The sequence below is a fragment of the Ornithorhynchus anatinus genome, chromosome 4, assembly GCF_004115215.2.
Source record: "Ornithorhynchus anatinus isolate Pmale09 chromosome 4, mOrnAna1.pri.v4, whole genome shotgun sequence".
In the NCBI taxonomy this organism is placed as follows: Eukaryota; Metazoa; Chordata; class Mammalia; order Monotremata; family Ornithorhynchidae; genus Ornithorhynchus; species Ornithorhynchus anatinus.
Genome location: NC_041731.1, coordinates 64,127,606 through 64,147,257, shown reverse-complemented (window position 1 = coordinate 64,147,257; position 19,652 = coordinate 64,127,606). Strand labels below are relative to the sequence as shown.

The following is a 19,652-nucleotide window of genomic DNA, read 5'->3' as shown; positions in this document are numbered from 1 at the left end:
TGATTGTGGTCTTTGTTAAATGCTTACCATTTGTCCAACACTGGGGTAGAAACAAAATAATCATTTCAGATACATACCATGTCTCACATGGGGCTCACATTCCAAGTGGGAAGGAGAACAGAGAACACATATTTTGTCCCTATTTTAAAATGAAGGAGCAGAGGCTTAGACAAATGAAGTGACTTGCCCAAAGTCACATAGGAGTCAAGCGGTGGAGTCAGGATTAGAACCCAAGTTCCCTGACTCTCCGTCCAGTGGTCTTTCCAATAGAGGCCCAGGGAACCATCGAGGATGGAAATTTAAAGGACCCATGGGGAGGGTAGGACAACTAGGGAAGAGGTAGGGTTGGTAAGAAAGAAAATGAATAAAAGTCAACTGAGTGATTGGAAAAGGGTCAACTTGTAGAGTTACATCCAATGTGAGTACACAGATTGGAAGAAAAAGACATTCCTCTCATTCTCGCTAACAACTTAGCAAAAAGGAGAGGCAATAGAATTGTGGTACATAAGCGCTTACTATGGACCGAGCACTGTAAATTCTGGGATATCTATCAAGAGTGAACATCCTGGGGTAATTAATTAATCTGGTCTCCCATATTTTTAAGGGAGCAAAAGCTCAGATACATGGGGTTGTGAGGGATTGAGATCTTTTGAACCAGAACCTCGTGGGGATTTGTCCAAGCACCATCCAGGTCTGCCATATTGAATCTAGACTATAAACTCATTGTAGGCAGGGAATGTTTCTGTTTATTGCTGAACTGTACTTTCCCAAGCACTCTCCCAAGTACAATGCTCAACATTGAGTAAATGCTCAGTAAATGCAATTGACTGATTGAGGCTATGGCCTTCCAGTTGGCAGCGTCGTGGCTCAATGGAAAGAGCCCGGCTTTGGGAGTCAGAGGTCATGGGTTCAGATCCCGGCTCTGCCACTTGTCAGCTGTGTAATGGTGGGCAAGTCACTTAACTTCTCTGGGCCTCAGAGACCTCATCTGTAAAATGAGGATTAGCTAACTGTGAGCCTCATGTGGGACAACCTGATTACCCTGTATCTACCCTAGCGCTTACAACAGTGTTCTGCACATAGTAAGCGCTTAACAAATACCAACATTATTATTATCTTTGACCGTACAGGACAAGTCTTTGTCCAAGAAGGGCAAAGAGGAGTTCCCTGCTTTCCTGCTCCCTACCCAAATGGGATTTTTCAGTTGCTAGTTGGCGTTCGCGAAGGGTGACAGTAGCATTTATTTGGCATTAACTGCTGCTATTACTGAATCCTTTCATGACCCCCCCTAGCAACCTCTCGGGGATCCTTTGGGGCTCTTTAGAACACAATGTGAAAAACCCTGCGGGAGGAGACAGAGAAGATTGCTTTTTCCACCCTCGCATCTCTGCGGATTATGGAGGTTGGAACTAATCTACCTTCCCAATGTGGGTTTGTATGTTTTCTGAAAGGCTCTGCTGTTCTCTTTTGTTAGCAGTCTTTAGGCTTTCCCTTGTCAGAATTCCGCCATTTCCATTATAAATGAATTTGGAATGCAAGCTCCTTTATCAAACTGAACGTGTTAGAGGCCAGGGACCAGTTTTTTTTGTTTGTGAGGGCCCTTGGGGCACTTCACATGGTGGACGGACTCAACTGCGGTCTTGAAAACAACTGGCTAAAGTAGGCGACGCAGACCATGGTAGCTACCGAGGTGGCTACCCTGGCAACTGACTAAGGGTACGTGGCTCCACGAAGCAACGTTGGCCCTATCATTGGTTCTTCCCTAGAATTTCGCACTTGGCAATAGAGTGCATCACTGCCTCGGTTGCCATCCGTTCATAATTTCATGGACAATCAGCCATAGTGAAGCTGAAATTGGTATTGTACATAAAGGCCGTAAAGCTTGACTGGATGTCTCAAATACGGATGACCGACACACCGGAGGGGAATCCTGAGCGTGTTATCGCCACAGCCCTAGGAGGTGTCGGGATGTCAGGTTTGCCCACTGCCTCCCTCTCTAGACTGTCAACTCATCGTGGGTAGAGAACGTATCTGTTTATTGTTGTATTTTACTCTCCCAAGTGCTTGAAACGGTGCTTTGCACACTATAAGCACTCAATAGATACCACTGACTGACTGTTGAGAATGATTTTTACCAACAGAGTTTGTCTTGAGTTCTTAAGCCTCTTTTCACTAAGCCACAGTCAATCAGTCAATCAATGATTGATTGCAGAGTACTGTACGATGTGCAGAGTACTGTACTAAGCGCTTGGGAGAGCCATATTGCTTCTCTTACCTGTTCTCCCTCCCCCTAAAACAGTGAGACTCCTGTGGGGCAGGGATTGGGTGTGTCCAACCTGATTATCTTCTCTCTGCCCCAGCACTTAGAAAGGCCCCTGGCATATACTAAGCCCTTACCAAATACCACAATTATTATTGTTATTATTATTATTTCTATAACTAGCACTACCATCCTCCCTGTCCTGCGAGTCCTCGGTTCTCTGCTCTCTTTCGCCCGCCCCTCCCCGCACTGATTTTTAGTAACATGCAGAAAAAGTGTCCTTCAATCTTGCATCTTAGACTGTAGGCTCGTTACAGGCAGGGAATGTGTCTGCTAATTCTGTTGTATTCTCCTAAGTGTTCAGAGCATTGTGCAGTACTTTGGACATAGTAAGTGCTCAATAAATACCTCTGAATGATGTATCTGAGACACCTATGGTGTCTCAGGATCGGGGCAAAGAGGCAGGAGTGTCAGCTGCCGCTAAGGTTACCGAGATATCCTGTCTGTGGCCATGGACTGCAGCCCTCTGGTATGGAGCACTGTTGGTTCCCTGGGTGATAATAATAATAATAATGTTGGTATTTGTTAAGCGCTTACTATGTGCAGAGCACTGTTCTAAACGCTGGGGGAGATACAGGGTAATCAGGTTGTGCCACATGAGGCTCACAGTTAATCCCCATTTTACAGATGAGGTAAGAGAGGCACAGAGAAGGTAAGTGACCTGCCCACAGTCACACAGCTGACAAGTGGCAGAGCCGGGAGTCGAACCCGTGACCTCTGACTCCAAAGCCCAGGCTCTTTCCACTGAGCCATGCTGCTTCCAGCGTGTATGGCTGGCCCACCCGAGACCTTCACTATTGCAATCAAAGCCCATCAGGAGCACTTCTAGTGTACTCTCCCAAGTGCTTGGTACAGTGCTCTGCAATGGGGCTCTCAGTCTCAATCCCCATTTTACCGATGAGGTTCCTGAGGCACACGGAAGTGAAGTGACTTGCCCAGGGTCACACAGCAGACAGGTGGCAGAGTTGGGATTGGAACCCAGGTCTTTCCGACTCCCAGGCCCACTGTTCTATCCACTAGGCCACGCTGCTTTGTTGTGGGCAGAGCAGGGGAACGTCTCTACCAGCTCTGTTACACTGTACTCTCTCGAGTGCTCAGGGAATGTGTTTGTATAGTGTAATGATTATGTTATTTATTAAGCGCTTACCATGTGCCAAGCACTGTACTGAGTGCCGGGATGGATGCAAGCAAATCAGGATGGATATAGTCCCCTGTGCCACGTGGGCCTCACGATCTCGATCCCCATTTTACAGATGAGGCAATTAAGGCACAGAGAAGGGAATTGACTTGCCCAGCAGAAAAGTAACGGAGCCGGGATTAGAATCCTTGACCTTCTGACTCCCAGTCCCACGCTCTAGCCACTACACGATATTGTTTCTCATCCAAGTGCTTAGTGCAGTGCTCTGCACACAGTAAGCACTCCATATATACGATTTAATGAATACGCTGTTCTGCACACGGTAAGCACTCAATAAATATGACTGATTGACTGTTGGGACTGGAGCGGGGCATTGTCGATTCCAGAGATTCAGCCCAAGGCTTATCAGTAGCGGATGACCGATTATCACAGCATTTCACGTTGCCACTGGAACGGCTTTATTCTGCTGTGTTATTGAGGTAAGGGAGGCTTCCATGCTTCAGGATCGAGAATCCCTGTGAGTCTTGCATCAGGTTTTTATCTAACTCTTGCCTAGTACTCGTCCAACATAAGCAAAGATGACGGGAGATCCCGGCTACACGGAGTATAAACCCTCCTCTCCCCCCTTTCCCTCTGCTCCTCCCCCTCTCCCATACCATCCCCTCAGCACTGTACTCATCCGTTCAACTGTATATATCTTCGTGACCCTATTTATCTTGGTTGAGATGTACATCGCCTTGATTCTGTTTATTTGCTATTGTTTTAATGAGATGTTCTTCCCCTTGATTCTGTTTATTGCCATTGTTCTTGTCTGTCCGTCTCCCCCGATTAGACCGAAAGCCCGTCAGAGGGCAGGGACTGTCTCTACCTGTTACCGATTTGTACATTCCAAGCGCTTAGTACAGTGCTCTGCACGTAGTAAGCGCTCAATAAATACTATTGAATGAATTGAATGAATGAATGAACAGTAAGCATTCAATAAATTTGATTGACCGAAAGGATGTCCTTCCTCTCCTCTCCTCTCCCAACCCTAAATCTATGAGCATGAAGTCGGAGGACCTTGGTTCTAATCCCGGCTCCACCTCTCGTCTGATGCTATGTGACCTTGGGCAAGTTACTTCACCTCTCTGTGCCTCGGTTACCTGATCTGTAAAATGAGGATTAAGACTGTGAGCCGCATGTGGTTCAGGGACTGTGCCCGTAAATGGGCAGGGATCGTCTCTATCTCTGTTCCTGCCTATACAGTAGCAATTGCCGAATTGTACATTCCAAGCGCTTGGTACAGTGCTCTGCACATAGTAAGTGCTTAATAAATACTATTGAATGAATGAATGAGCCTGAATAGTTTGAATCTACCCCAGCGTTTGGTACAGTATCCAGTACATGGTAAGCACTGTAGAAGCAGCGTGGCTCAGTGGAAAGAGCCCGGGCTTGGGAGTCAGAGGTCATGGGTTCGACTCCCGGCTCTGCCACTTGTCAGCTGTGTGACTGTGGGCAAGTCACTTAACTTCTCTGTGCCTCAGTTACCTCATCTGTAAAATGGGGATTGACTGTGAGCCTCACGTGGGACAATCTGATTACCTTGTATCTACCCCAGCGTTTAGAACAGTGCTCTGCACATAGTAAGCGCTTAACAAATACCAACATTATTATTATTATTATTACAAATATCATTTAAAAGACTGCAAGTCAGGAGGACCTGGGGTCTAATCCCGACTCCACAGTTTGTCTGCTCTGTGACCCTGGGCAAGTCACTGAACTTTTCCAGGCCTCAGTTACCTCATCTGTAAAATGAGGATTAAGACTGTGAGCCCCATGTGTGAGACAGATACTGGGTCTAACCTGATTAGCTTGTATCTACCCCAGTGCTTAGTACAGTGCCCGGCACATAGTAAACACTTAACAAGCACCATAAAAAAGTGCTTCGCAAGTGAAAAGCCCCTTGAAATTGGGTTGGCTGAAGAGTTTGTCAGTCATATTTATTGAGTGCTTACTGTGTGCAGAATTCTATACTAAGCACTTGGGAGAGAACAATAAAACAGAGTAAGCTGGGCCACTGAGTAGCATCTTCACTGTCTGAGCGACCCGATGAGATGGATGCAGTGCTCACGCCGACAGCTGCTCTGTTCTGTTTTGGGGTTCCAACACAGGAGATAACCTCATACAGGGCAGCAGAATCTTTGAACGTGTTAGAACAGGACATTGGTTTAAGTCTCTAAATCCTTCCCGGCTATAATAATATCTTTCCCCATTTTCATCCATAGCTGAATCTTCAACGCCGAAATGGGGAAACAGAACAGTAAGCTGCGTCCTGAGGTCATGCAGGATTTGCTAGAAAGCACAGACTTTACAGAGCACGAAATCCAGGAATGGTACAAAGGCTTCTTGAGAGACTGCCCCAGCGGGCATTTGTCAATGGAGGAATTTAAGAAAATCTATGGGAACTTTTTCCCTTATGGGGACGCTTCCAAATTTGCCGAGCACGTATTCCGCACTTTTGATGCCAACGGGGATGGAACAATAGACTTCAGAGAATTCATCATAGCTCTGAGTGTGACGTCACGAGGGAAACTGGAACAGAAGCTGAAGTGGGCCTTCAGCATGTATGACCTGGATGGGAACGGCTACATCAGTAAATCAGAAATGCTGGAGATTGTGCAGGTATGTCTTCTCCTCATTTTGCTTCCCCATTTCCTTGGACTTCTGGGTAAAAACCAGGTTATTGGAGCCCAAAACACAGCCGTGTTCCAGTCCGCAGGTCCTGAGATGCTTGGGCTGGATCTCCAGGTGACGAATGTGGCAGGAGAATCTCTCTTTTTTTTTAAAAGTATCTGTTAAGTGCTTACTAAGTGTCAAACACCGTTCTAAGCACTGGGATAGATATAAGCTAATCACTTGAACACAGTCCATGTCCTACATTGACCTCCCAGCCCCAGTAGGAGGGGGAAGAGGTAAGAGAAGCGATGTGACCCAGTGAAAAGAGGTTTACAGATTCACAACAGACTCTGTAAAAATCGTTCTCAGCAGTTGGCAACCTGTATATCTATAATTCTGTTTATATCGATGCTATTCATGCCTATCTACTTGTTTTGTTGCCTGTCGCCCCGCTTCTAGACTGTGAGCCTGTTGGTGGGTAGGGATTGTCTCTATTTGTTGCCAAATTCTACTTTCCAAGTGCTTAGTACAGTATTCTGCACACAGTAAGCGCTTAATAAATATGATTGAATGAATGAATAAATGGAGCTCTACCAACGAGCTTATTAGATGAGGATGGGAAGGCCGGGGGGCTGTTAGTGTCTTGGCTGGTTGAACTATTCCCAGCCTTTGCAGCCAGTTCAGTGATGATCAACTATTTTGTGTGCATGTGTTTTTGGTGGTATCTGTTAAGCTATCACTTTGTGGCAGGCGCTGTATTAAGCACTGGGGTAGATACAAGCTAATCAGGTTGGACACGGCCCCTGTCCCACATAGGGCTCACAATCTTAATCCCCTTTTTACAAATGAGGTCACTGAGTCATAGAGAAGTTAAGTGACTTTCCCCAGGTCACCCAGCAGAGAAGTGGCGGAGCCAGGATTAGAATCCAGCTTCTTCCGACTCCCAGGCTTTATCCACTAGGCCAGGCTGCTTCTCATTCATCTTAAAGGCAGTACAAGTTCCAGGAGGCTGCAAAGGGCTCGCCCTGCTACTCACTTTGTGTTACTACCAGTGTCCTGAGCAGCAGGCGGTCACTCTTCTATATCTGCCCTATCCCCGTTCTAAACTCAGCATGCCACCCTCCCTCTCCATGTCTCCTGCCGTGGGCACGCCACCTCTCTGCTGACAGGTTAACCCTTGAAAAATGGAAAAGGCCCTGCCACTCTGGAAAATAAGGCTAAGAAAATCACAACAGCATTGAACACCTTCAAGGATCCGACTCAGCTCAGGCTGCCGCTTATAGCATTAGAACCAAAAATTCATTGTTCGAACATTTTCCAAAAGTTTTCATGCGAAAATGTCCTTATTTACTTACCTTTTCAAGGTGAACAACTGCGTGACCTCAGGCAAGTCACTTAACTTCTCTTGGCCTCAGATTCCTCATCTGTGAAATGGGGATTAAGACTGAGAGTCCCATGTGGGGACGGGACTATGTCCAAGCTGAGAACCTTGTATCTAGTCCCGTGCTTAGCACTTACATAGTAAGTGCTTAACAAATACCACAGAAAAAATGGTCACGTAATGGCAAAAGGTTTATGTTTGTACTCCACAGCCAAAGGAGGTCAGCGGTCAACCCATCCATCTCCTTGCAGCCAGTCAGCCCTTTATCGGCCGACCAGGCCCCGGGAGGGGCCTGCCCACCCTTCTTGGCTCATCGAGCCCTACTCCTCCGTGACGGAGGATGGCTCCCAGGCTCTGGATTTTGTTATAAGGCCTGGCTTAGTGTAATAGAGCCTATCCATCCATCTTTGTTCAATGATGAATTGAGCTTTAATGTTGAGCTTTGAGGCTGTTGCCAATTAATACTACTTCTGTTGAATTTTCCACTTGGTGGGTTCAGGAGGAGGATCGAGAAGAAAAGAAAGGAAGAAAGTAATAATGTGGGATGAGGAGTGAACCCCGAAGGGTACCAATTCCATGTGCATCCCAGCCCCGAGTTATCCCCTGGGACATTGCAGATCTGTATTTACCCGGAGACAAAAATAGAACATTTCATGTTTAATTAAAAACAGGATATCTCTGTTATTCCTTTCACTGACATTGCCAAAAATAAAGCAGGAACAAATCATGGTCCCTTCATGGCATCATTCCAACTTAGTTTCCAATAAAGTTTTTAAGAAAATAATTGGGCTCAGGGAGGCAGAATTTGTTTCCTATTGTTACCCGTATCTTTGCCTTTTCCGGTCACCTTTCAGCAATCTGTCTGGAACTGCCTTAATTCACTAGGGATTAGCAAGGGGATATATAGGGATTAAAGCCTCCACCTTTGGCTCTAGACCCCCACCTCCATTTCCTCTCTCAACCAAAAGAAAGTTTTTGTGCTTACCATCCCAACCAAAAAAAATTCATTTTTTTCCGTGAAACTGCGGGAGTCCAACTGCCGTGTCCTTATCTGCTCCTCTCCCACACCAGTGCTGGTTACTTCTTAGTTCCCTGTCACTAGCTGGGAAACTACTTTTTTTAATGGTATTTGTTAAGCACTCACTATGTGCTATAAGCTTGTAGATACAAGCTAATTGGGTTGGATGCCATCCAACACAATCCTTGAGGGCAGGGATCGTGTCTCCCAACTCTGTTTTATTGTATTCTCCCAAGAGCTTAGTACAGTGGTCTGCACACAGTATAATAATGTTGGTATTTGTTAAGCGCTTACTATGTGCCAGCACTGTTCTAAGCGCTGGGGTAGACATAGGGGAATCAGGTTGTCCCACGTGGGGCTCACAGTCTTAATCCCCATTTTACAGATGAGGGAACTGAGGCACAGAGAAGTTAAGTGACTTGCCCACAGTCACACAGCTGACAAGTGGCAGAGCTGGGATTCGAACTCATGAGCCCTGACTCCAAAGCCCATGCTCTTTCCACTGAGCCACGCTCAGTATCACTGATTGATTGATTGTTATGAAATCCAGCTTACCTCAGCCTTTGGGTATTTGTGTATTTTTACAAGTGTTCTCCCACTCTTAAGAAAGGTAGAAGCACCCATTCCTGACTTCAAGGTCTTCAAAGCTAGGGTCTCTGCTTTTTTCATCTTCTGCCTGTCCCCCAAGCCCCTGGTACAGTGCTGGGTACCTCGATGTAGTTCCACTGATCCTGATCCGGAGCTTCCCAGCGACCTTTTGTTTTTTATGATACCTGTCAGGCACTTACTATGTGTCAGGCACGGGTCTAAGAGCTAGTGTACGTACACGTTAATCAGGTCAGACCCAATCCCTGTCCCACATGGGACTCACAGTCTAAGTAGGAGGGAGAACAGGATTTATTGCCATTGTTCTTGTCTGTCCGTCTCCCCCGATTAGACTGTAAACCCGTCAAATGGCAGGGACTGTCTCTATCTGTTGCCGACTTGTTCATTCCAGGTGCTTAGTACGGTGCTCTGCACATAGTAAGCGCTCAAAAAATACTATTGAATGAATGAATGAATCCCCATTTTACAGTCGAGGAAACTGAGGCACAGTGAAGTGAAATGCCCTAGGTCACACGGCAAGTGAACGGCAGACCCGGGATTAGAACCCATGTTCTCTGACTCCTAGGCCCATACTTTTTCCACTAGGCCATGCTGCTTCCCACTGAAGACCTTTGAACCCTCACTGGCTGCGGAGATATTACCTACACAGCCAAACAGCGTCAGTCAAGGTCGAAACAAGTAAATAGAGTCGGAATTCCCATCAGCTCAAAGCTACTGTTGCCAGGGAGAGTCCCCTTGCTAGATTTCTGGGGCAACAGCCAGATGGGGGAAATGTCACTTTTAATGGGAGGCAAACGTGTATTTGGCCATCCATTTGGGGGACAGAGATATGACAAATTTCCACCTGAAGAGTGGGAGGTGCCTCCTCCAGGAGTGTTCTCCCTTGGTTTAAAAAGACCAAGCCCCAGGTCCTGTCCAGTTTAATTAGGTAGAATGGATATGATCAATCTTCTGGCAGAAAGCAACTTTTCTCTGTGTGTTTTCAGGGCTGCACCCTGTATCCACTGTTGTTTCCTTAAGGGGGCTGAATGAGTGGGGCCTGGCGGGGGAATGGTTTTCAATTAGGTTTCAGGGATTCCAAAAACCTGAGGCTTTTGAATTCGGAAACAAAGTATTTTCTTTATCAGTCTAGTATTCAGGAGTGACAAGTTTGTGCTGATGTGTGTATTCAAAAAACAGAAAAAAACAACAGAGAACCTCTTCTTTCCCAGCACTTAGTACAGTGCTCTGCACACAGTGAATGCTTAACAAATTATATTGCTATTTTTACTACTAACCTTTTAACCAGGAAATCATTCTGCTAAAGCAACAATCCTCCTATTCACTGCAGTGCAATATTCACTGCAGTGCAGACGTAGCCTTAGTCATATCACCTAAGTTGTCGATAAAATGTTGCCCGAACTCTCCCTTTATTTACCAGTATTGTAGAGCTGAAGCAACTGTTGTGTGAAATGTAGAGCTGTTTGTGGTGGGTTTTTTTCCAACTGGTTTTTGTTAAACACGTACTATGCACCGGGCATTAATCTAAGCACTAGGGTAGATACGAGATAAGCGGGTTGGATATAGTCCCTGTCCCACATAGGATTCCTAATCCCCTTTTAACATATATGAGGTACTGAGGCATGGAGAATGAAGTGACTTGATCAAGGTCAAACTGCAGATAAGTGACAGAGCTGAGATTAGAATCCAGGTCCTCTGGCATCCAGGCCCATGCTCTTTCCACTAGGTCACGCTGCTTCCCTTGACAGTTGGTCAGTTTTCAGTTATGCTGTTATCTCTCCACAGGCTGATTTCCTAGGCCCACTGAGGTTAGTGTCATCTGGAGACAAAAATACAAGCACTGGTATATCTTCATGTAGGATTCCTTGGTTGGAAGGGTCAAATGATCCTTCAGGAAATCAAGAAAAAACATTTCGAGGCTGATTTTCACAGTCCAGAGTTGGACCAAAGTTGAGAAAACTGTTTTTCTCCTGGTTTTTAATTTGGGCAATTACTGGGATTGGCAGGTTTCCTACCCCCAAGTGGGTAACATGCTTGAGTTGTAAATAGAAACTGAATTAATCAGTTGTATTTATGGAGCACTTATGTGTGCAGAGCACTGTAATAACTTGGGAGAGTAGTGTATTCAATCAACTGTATTTACTGAGTGCTTATTGTGTGCAGGGCAGTGTACTAAGTGCTTGGGAGAGTGCAAACAATATAGAGACACATTCCCTGTCCACCCAACGAACTTACAGTCTAGAGGGGCAGGCAGACATTTATATAACCAAATTATCGATATGTCCATTAGTGCTGTGGGGCTGGTGCGGGAGTGGCGAGTAAAGGGAACAAGTCAGGATGACACAGAAGGGATTAGGAAAAGAGGAAATGAGGGCTTAGTCATGGAAGGCCTCTCAGAGGAGATGTGCCTTCAGTAAGTCTTAAGTCTTTGGAGGTGGGGAGAGTAATTGTCTGATGGGTATGAAGAAAGAGAACATTCCAGGCCAGGAGCAGGATGTGGGCGAGAGGTCGGCAGCGAGATAGATGAGATCGAGGTACAGTGAATAGGTTGGCATTAGAGGAGCGAAGTGTTTGAACTGGGTTGTAGTAGGAGAGTAGTGAGGTGATGTAGGAGGGGGCAAGGTGATTGAGTGCTTTAAAGTCCGTAGAAAGGAGTTTCTCTTTGATGTGGTGGTGGATGGGCAGCCACTGGAGGTTTTTGAGGAGTGGGGAAACATGCCTTGAATGTTTCACAACAAAATTAGCGGTCACAACTCCCCGCCCATAACGAGCTTACGGTCATGAGGGGGCGTCCGATATTAATATAAACAATTTAAAATAAATCATTTAAAGATATGAACATAAGAGCTGTGAGGTTGGGGGTGGGGTGAATATCAAATGTCCAAGGTCACAGACTCAAGCGCAGTTGAATCTGAACCCTTGAATGGGTGCAGGCAGTTAGGCCTTAGGTGCTCCTTGGGTGGCTTTGGACCCTTGATATTAACGATAATATTATGGTTTAGGCACCAGAGAGTGACTCAAATGTATTCTGCTTCTGTCACACCACCTAGGCAATCTATAAGATGGTTTCCTCAGTAATGAAGATGCCGGAAGATGAATCCACCCCAGAGAAAAGGACAGAGAAAATCTTCCGCCAGATGGATACCAATCGAGACGGTAGGTTTGAAGTTCCATACCTCTAGCTTGGCTCTTGTGCTGCTTCTGGGTAAGTGCACCTAAAGATAGTGGCTGATAAAACAAAGAAAGAAGTCACTTTGGTACTAAGAAATGGCTGCCGTTTTTCAACTTCAGTGGTATTTATTGAGTGCCTTCTGTGTGCAGAGCACTTAATACGGTTCCCTTCCTACAGCTAGCTTACAGGTTTTAGACCTTAGGACATCGTGAAACAAAGAAGCCTGATCCATGTGATCTCTAGGTTTAGGCTGAACACTGCAGTCTTAGAGTTATTTGTTTGGGGAACTGATTGTGACAAAAAAAAAAAAAGTAGAGCCAGGAGGATCTCTGTGGCTATTTGATTTTGTGTTCCACCTTTTACTTCAAATATGCCTCCTCATTCTTCTCTCTGAGACCAGTTTCTTTCTTTTTTTTAAATGGTATTTGTTACGTGCTTGCTAGGTGCCAGGCACTGTACTTCGTGCTGGGATAGATCCAAGCCAATCAGGTTGGACACAGTCCATGTCCTACATGGGGCTCACAGTCTTCATCTCCGTTTTACAGATGAGGTAACTAAGGCACAGAGAAGTTAAGTGACTTGCCCAAGGTCACACAGCAGCAAAGTGGCAGAACCGGGATTTGAATGCAGGTCCTTCTGACTCCCAAGCCCGTGCCTGGGTCAGGGCTCTTCTCTAATTTCAGGAACTTTTGACTGGTTTGAAGGGGAGAGAGAGGAATAATTTATGGCACCAATTATTCTATACGTCAGGGCCAGTTCATGGTCAGAATAAATTGCCCTTGGCCTTCAGTGATCTTCTCTGCTAGTCAAGATCCTCCAGGCCAATGGAAAAACAAACATGAACCTGAGCTGGGTCATGTTGTGTGGGTATCTTTCCAATTTTGGTGACTCTTGAGGAAAAATAATTTCTCTGAGAGCAGTGTTATGAGTGTACATGAACTAGATGATCTGCAGAAGGCAGGAAAGTGCTTTCCTAGAGCTTCCTAAAAAGGATGTTGTTTCACTGGAGCGAATTCTCAGTGTTTGGTATTTACAGTGATGCTCAGGGTTTTGTAGAGGAAAAATGTGTCCAGTAAACAAACATTTGTGAAGGGAGTGACTGGGGCATTTGTGTGGTGGCAGGGTGTGGGGGGAGAGGGGTAGAAGGCTTGATTTCCTTTTCTTTAATGGTATTTAAGTACTTACTATGTATCTGGTTCTGTACTAAGCGCTGGGTAGATACAGGCTTATCAGGTTGCACACAGCCTTTGTCCCATATGGGGCTCACAGACTTAATCCCCATTTTACAGAGGAGGTAACTCAGGCACAGAGAAGTGAAGTGACTTATAATAATAATGATGTTAGTATTTGTTAAGCGCTTAGTATGTGCAGAGCACTGTTCTAAGCGCTGGGGGAGATACAGAGTAATCAGGTTGTCCCACGTGAGGCTCACAGTTAATCCCCATTTTACAGATGAGGTAACTGAGGCACAGAGAAGTGAAGTGACTTGCCCACAGTCACACAGCTGAGAAGTGGCAGAGCCGGGATTCGAATCTGACTCCCAAGCCCGGGCTCTTTTCACCGAGCCACGCTGCTTCTCTAAGATCATACACCATGTAAATGATAGAGCTGGTCTTTCTGACTTCCGGGCCAGTGCTCTAAACACTAGACAATACTGTTTCTCTGTTTTTTCATTTCTTCACATGGGAACTGGCCCAAGCCTCCAAAACGTTTGATGAGAAGCAACATGGCCTAAGGGATCGACCACAGGCCAGGGAGTCAGAAGGATTTGGGTTCTAATCCCGGCTCTGTCACTTGTCTGCTCTGTGACCTTGGGCAAATGACTTCACTTTTCTTGGCCTGTTACCTCATCTGTAAAATGGGGAATAAGACTGTGAGCCCCCTGTGGGACATGGGCTGTGTCCAACCTGATTAGCTCGTATCTACCCTAGTGCTTAGTACAATGCCAAAACCATAGTAAGCGCTTAATAAATATCATTTAAAAAAAAGTTCTGTCTGCCACCAAGGCAAAAGTCTCCTGATTGGCCATTGGTGAGTCACTCCATGGCGATGTTAAAATAAAGCTAAATGATTGGCTTTAGGGAATCCTTCCATCAGGCTTCCAACAAGCCTCATCTCTGATACAGCTCTGTCTACCCGGCTCAGTGGAAAGAGCCTGGGCTTCGGAATCAGAGGTCATGAGTTCGCCTCCCGGCTCTGCCACCTGTCAGCTGTGTGACTGTGGGCAAGTCACTTCACTTCTCTGTGCCTCCGTTCCCTCATCTGTAAAATGGGGATTAAAAGTGTGTGAGCCCCACGTGGGACAACCTGATTACCCTATATCTCCCCAGCGCTTAGAACAGTGCTCGGCACCTAGTAAGCGCTTAACAAATACCAACATTATTATTACCAGACAGGATGGAAGAAGGAAGTGAGGCCGAAGTGGCTGAGGTGGAATCAATGGGGACAAATAATCGGGAAACAGCATAGCCTAGTGGAAAGAGCAACAGGCCTGAGAATCAGAGGATCTAGGCTCTAGTCCCAGCTCTGCTGTATGTCCTTGGGCAAGTCACGTCACTTCTTCATGCCTCAGTTACCTCATCTGTAAAGTGGTAATTAAGACTGTAAACTCTATGTGGTACATGGGCTATGTCCAACCTGATTAGCTTGTAGCTACCCCAGCACTTAGGACAGTGCCTAACATATAGTAAGTGCTTAATAAATACACACACAAAAAAGAGAACATTTGGGATGCATCCAACTCACTTTAGGCATCCCAGCATGCTCCCTACAGGGGTTTCTCAAGACTGGGGAGTAACTTAAGTCCCATTTTTGCTAAAGAAGGGGAAGTGGTAAATTAAGATGACTATCTGGATAATTTTAGCAAAAAAAAATCCCCTTTAACTTAATTTCCTGGAAATAGTTTTAATCTAAACACAGAACTGCCTCATCTGGCGGCTTCTCTTTGCTAGTGAAGATTCCAGGAAAGAGAGAAAACAATCAGGTGGTCGTCGTTGTCAGTGGAGCAGGTGTCAGATTTCTCCTCTTAATAATAATAATAGTAATAACAATACTAACAGCGGTAATTGTTAAGCACTAACTATGCCCTAAGCACTGTTCTAAGAGCTGAGGTGGAAAGAGCACGGGCTTTGGAGTCAGGGCTCATGAGTTCGAATCCCAGCTCTGCCACTTGTCAGCTGTGTGACTGTGGGCAAGTCGCTTAACTTCTCTGTGCCTCAGTTCCCTCATCTGTAAAATGGGGATTAAGACTGTGAGCCCCACGTGGGACAACCTGATTCCCCTATGTCTACCCCAGCGCTTAGAACAGTGCTCGGCACATAGTAAGCGCTTAACAAATACCAACATTATTATTATTACAATAAAATCAGAGCAGACTGTCCCAGGACTCACCAACCAAATGGGAGAGAGAGCAGGTATTTAATTGCCATTTTACAGTTGAGGAAACTGAGGCACAGGGAAGTTAAGTAACCTGCCCGAGGTCAAATAACAGGCTTGTGGGGGAGCTGGGATTAGAGCCTGTGGTTGCCAAAATACCATGGCACTGGTGAGGAAAACAGAAGGACAGGAAATCTGTGAATCAAGAAGATTCAATCAGATTGCTTCAGTTTTCTTCCAAACTAGAATTGTCTTAGGGTGTTTAACCTAACCTCTGGGTCTTCATTTGCTATATTTGGTGCTGTTTCTCAGGGTAGCAGCTCCTTTTCTTTCTGAAAAATCCTGTTGGCCGATTAAACAGGCAGATCATGAAGTCCCTGATTCAGGCTCCTCCAGTGCAGTCGAAGCCCATCAAAGTGATGCCAGCTAGAGGGTAATAAAGGGTTGAAAAGATTTTCCAGTTCAGGGCAAATTAACAAGGTTAGTCTTTATACATTTCTGGAAAGATTTGGCAGATTGAACAACCTACATAGTTTAGACAACCATTTAGCCACACCCAGTTTTGTTCAATGGTCGAAACCTCAACTTGAAGAAGACGGTTAGAAAAATCAACTTTTCTATCATTGGGGTTCTGCTGTATTTCTGCTTTGCTCAGCAGTGATTTGGATTCTTTACATGGTGAATTAAAGTAGTCTCTGAATATTTAAAATGTATGGATTCCCAAAACCTTGATTGTATTTTAAAATCAATACAGTATTTCAGAATATGAGTGCTTCTAGAGGGATTTTGAAGCTTAAATTTTGGATCAATCAACCTAATCAATCAGTGGTGTTTATAGAGCATTTACGATGTGCAGAACACTGTTCTAAGTGCTTGGGAGAGTAAAATAGTACAATGCTTTGCAATGGTAAATGCTCAATAAATACAATTGAATGAATACAACAGAGTTGGGAGACACAAATTTCAGCTAGATTGGAATCGTTGCTTCATGACCCCAAGCAGAACCAATTTTTTTTCGGGTCTACATGAGCTGACCAGTTGCTAAATCCCCAATCTGTTCTGTGGTTTGCTGGTGGACAGACTGGGAGGGAGTGTGGTCAGCAGGTGACAAGATCCAGTCACTGACAATTTACCTCTCCCCTGCCCTGGTTTTTATCTGACATAAATCCAAGAAGAGCCATCCAGACTTATTTTGAACAGATGGTTTATTTCAAACTCTTTAGATGAATTGGATTTTGTCCTAAATTCTCATGGGAGAAAAATGGAATCTCTGTTTGCTCCCCAATCTCTCCTTCTCTGTTTCCTTTGCCTGCCTTTTTTACCTTATGGTGTTTGTTAAGCACTTACTATATGCCGGGCACTATACTAAGTGCTGGGGTAGATACATGCTAGTTAAATTGGACACAGTTCATGTCCAACATGAGGCTCACATTCTTAATCCCCATTTTACAGTTGAGGTAACTGAGGCATGGAGAAGGGAGGTGACTTGCCCCAAAGTCACCCAGCAGGCAAGTGGTGGAGCTGGGATTAGTTACTGTCTAGAGGAAGTACAAAGGAGGTGAACTAGATCTACAAATTAGGTCCCTTGGGCCCTTAAAGGCTTATTGCAGCTTCGAGGGAGGGATTTTATTTTGGGGGGGGGGGGGGGTGTTTGTGTGTGTGTGTAAGCTGCAATAAACCTTTAAGGGCACAAGTGAGCTAGTTGGCAAATCCAGTTGACCTCCTTTGTACTTCCTCTAGACTGTAAGTTCGTGTGGACAGGGAATATGCCCGTTCATTGTTATATTGTACTCTCCCAAGTGCTCTGCACAATTAAGTGCTCAATAAATACGATTGAATGACTAAGAAAACTTCAATGCAGCCGCAAAAGGTGTCTAAATACAACTGGGCATCAGGCTGTTCTGTGCCAAGGCCGAACGTTCAGTCCAGCCTCCTTTTTGGCTCAGATCTAAGGGCTGTTTTAAAGCCTGATCCAGCTCCATCGTTCTTCTCTGGTCTTCTCGGGGCCTTCATCTAGACTATAAGCTTCTTGTGGGTAGGGAATGTGCCTCCCAATTTTGTAGTACTGTATTCCCCCAAGCAGTTAGTACAGTGCTCTGCACGGTAAGTGCTCAAGAAGTAGCACTGATTGATTGATTCTTTACTGATGGGAAAGCAGGCAGCAGCAGTGATGTATCCAGTAGGGTCTCAGGGGAGGTGGGGAAGGACTGATAATCCTGTCATGATGAACCCACTGTAGGGAGCAAAGTCATGTGTATGTACCTACCGCAGCACTATGCAGTGTTGTAATCTCCATAATAATAATAATAATAATAGTGGTATTTATTAAGTACTTATTTTATGCCAAACACTGTTCTAAGGTTTGGGGTAAATAGAAGGTAATCAAGTTGTCCCGCATGGGGCTTACAGTCTCAATCCCCAATTTACAGATGAAGTAGCTGAGGCACAGAGCAGTTAAATGGCTTGCCCAAGGTCAGACTGCAGACAAGTGGCGGAGCTGGGATTAGAACCCACATCCTCTGACTCTCAAGCCCGTGCTCTTTCCATTAAGCCACGCTGCTTGTACGCAGGGCTTTTGTCTACCAAGCCCGTTGTATTGTAGCACGGCATAGTGAATAGAGCACGGTCCTGCAAGTCAGAAGGTCATGGGCTCTCCACTTGTCTGCTGTATGAACTTGGCTCCTCCACTTCTCTGCTGTATGAACTTGGGCAAGCCACTTCATTTCTCTGGACCTCAGTTACCTCATCTGTAAAAACGGGGATTGAGACTGTGAGCCCCACATAGGTCAGGGACTGTGTCCAACCTAATTTGCCTATATCCACCCCAGCTCTTAAAACAGTGCCTGTCACAGAGTGTGAGTTTAACAAATACCATCATTATCATTATTACTTTCCAAAGTACTCTGTGCAGTACTCTGTACCCAATATGAGCTCGTTAAATACAAGTGATTGATTAGCACACAGTAGGCACTTAATTATTAATGCTCATTTTTGCGGGCGGTTTCACCCGTGTTTTTCCTTCCTAGGAAAACTCTCCCTGGAAGAATTCATCCGAGGAGCCAAGAGTGACCCATCGATAGTCCGACTCCTGCAGTGTGACCCCAGCAGCGCTGGCCAGTTCTGAACGTCCCCCTTGTTTGGATGAAGTGTAGTGCTGCTTGTTTTGGGTTTTTTATTATTATTAATGTTAATTTTTTGCCAAACAACATTCATGGTGATGTTGCCTCTGTATGGCCCGATATGCCTTCTCCTGTGGCATCCGTTAGCTTCTTTCGTCGTGGATGTGATTATGAGAATGCTGAATGTTCCGATCAGCTTGTCGAGAGCACGGGCGGTGCTGTTTCACACGGACATTGTGGCATTCGTGATTTTAGAGTTTTTTTGGTTTGGGTTTTTTTTTTGGGGGGTGGGGAAGGGGCGGATAACGTATCTGTTTTCAAACTAGCGATCGGCGGTGACGAAAGAGTGAAATTTGCAGATTCTGACTGATGACTTTAGGCAGCTGTGTGAGAGGACTCTCCCCGATGTGTCTACGTACACTCAGTAAAGGTTAAAAGGGCAAGTATTTGGGTTCTTTTGCCCCAGAGCATGGGATTATAGTCCATAGGCATATGTTATCCTCCACTACGGTCCTGAAAAATTCACCGGCAGTGACCCCATTTGATCCCCAAGCCAATTTCAGGCTATTTCTAAGCTGTGAACGTTTCAAAGGTGAATAGAGAAGAGGAAAAAACCTCCCCGCAAAACAGCTATTTTGGGCAGGTTCATACCAGTCCACTTAACTTTAAAAGTGAAATCTGAAATCCTTGTATACTGTATATTGCAAGTCAGACCCTCAGACCCTCCCTGATAACCTCAGCTCTAAGGCAAGACACGTACATGAAACAATGAATGTTAAGGGCTAAATGTCCAACTCGTTTAAGGGAGATGTATGTCTAAGGAGAAATCCTGGAGATCGTACTAATGCCGTGTTACAACCGAAGACTG

General features: G+C 45.3%; 1 protein-coding gene across 1 annotated transcript in view; it reads left to right on the top strand.

The window, feature by feature from the left end:
- NCALD (neurocalcin delta) overlaps positions 1–19,385 on the top strand; it is a 97,157-nt gene extending 77,772 nt beyond the window's left edge. The window contains exons 2-4 of the mRNA XM_029063918.2: positions 5,723–6,119; positions 12,169–12,274; positions 18,692–19,385. Of these exons, the coding sequence (XP_028919751.1) occupies positions 5,742–6,119; positions 12,169–12,274; positions 18,692–18,789 (582 nt within the window). The 5' untranslated portion in view covers positions 5,723–5,741 and the 3' untranslated portion in view covers positions 18,790–19,385. The remainder of the gene's footprint in view (positions 1–5,722; positions 6,120–12,168; positions 12,275–18,691) is intronic.
- The last annotated feature ends 267 nt before the right edge of the window (positions 19,386–19,652 follow it).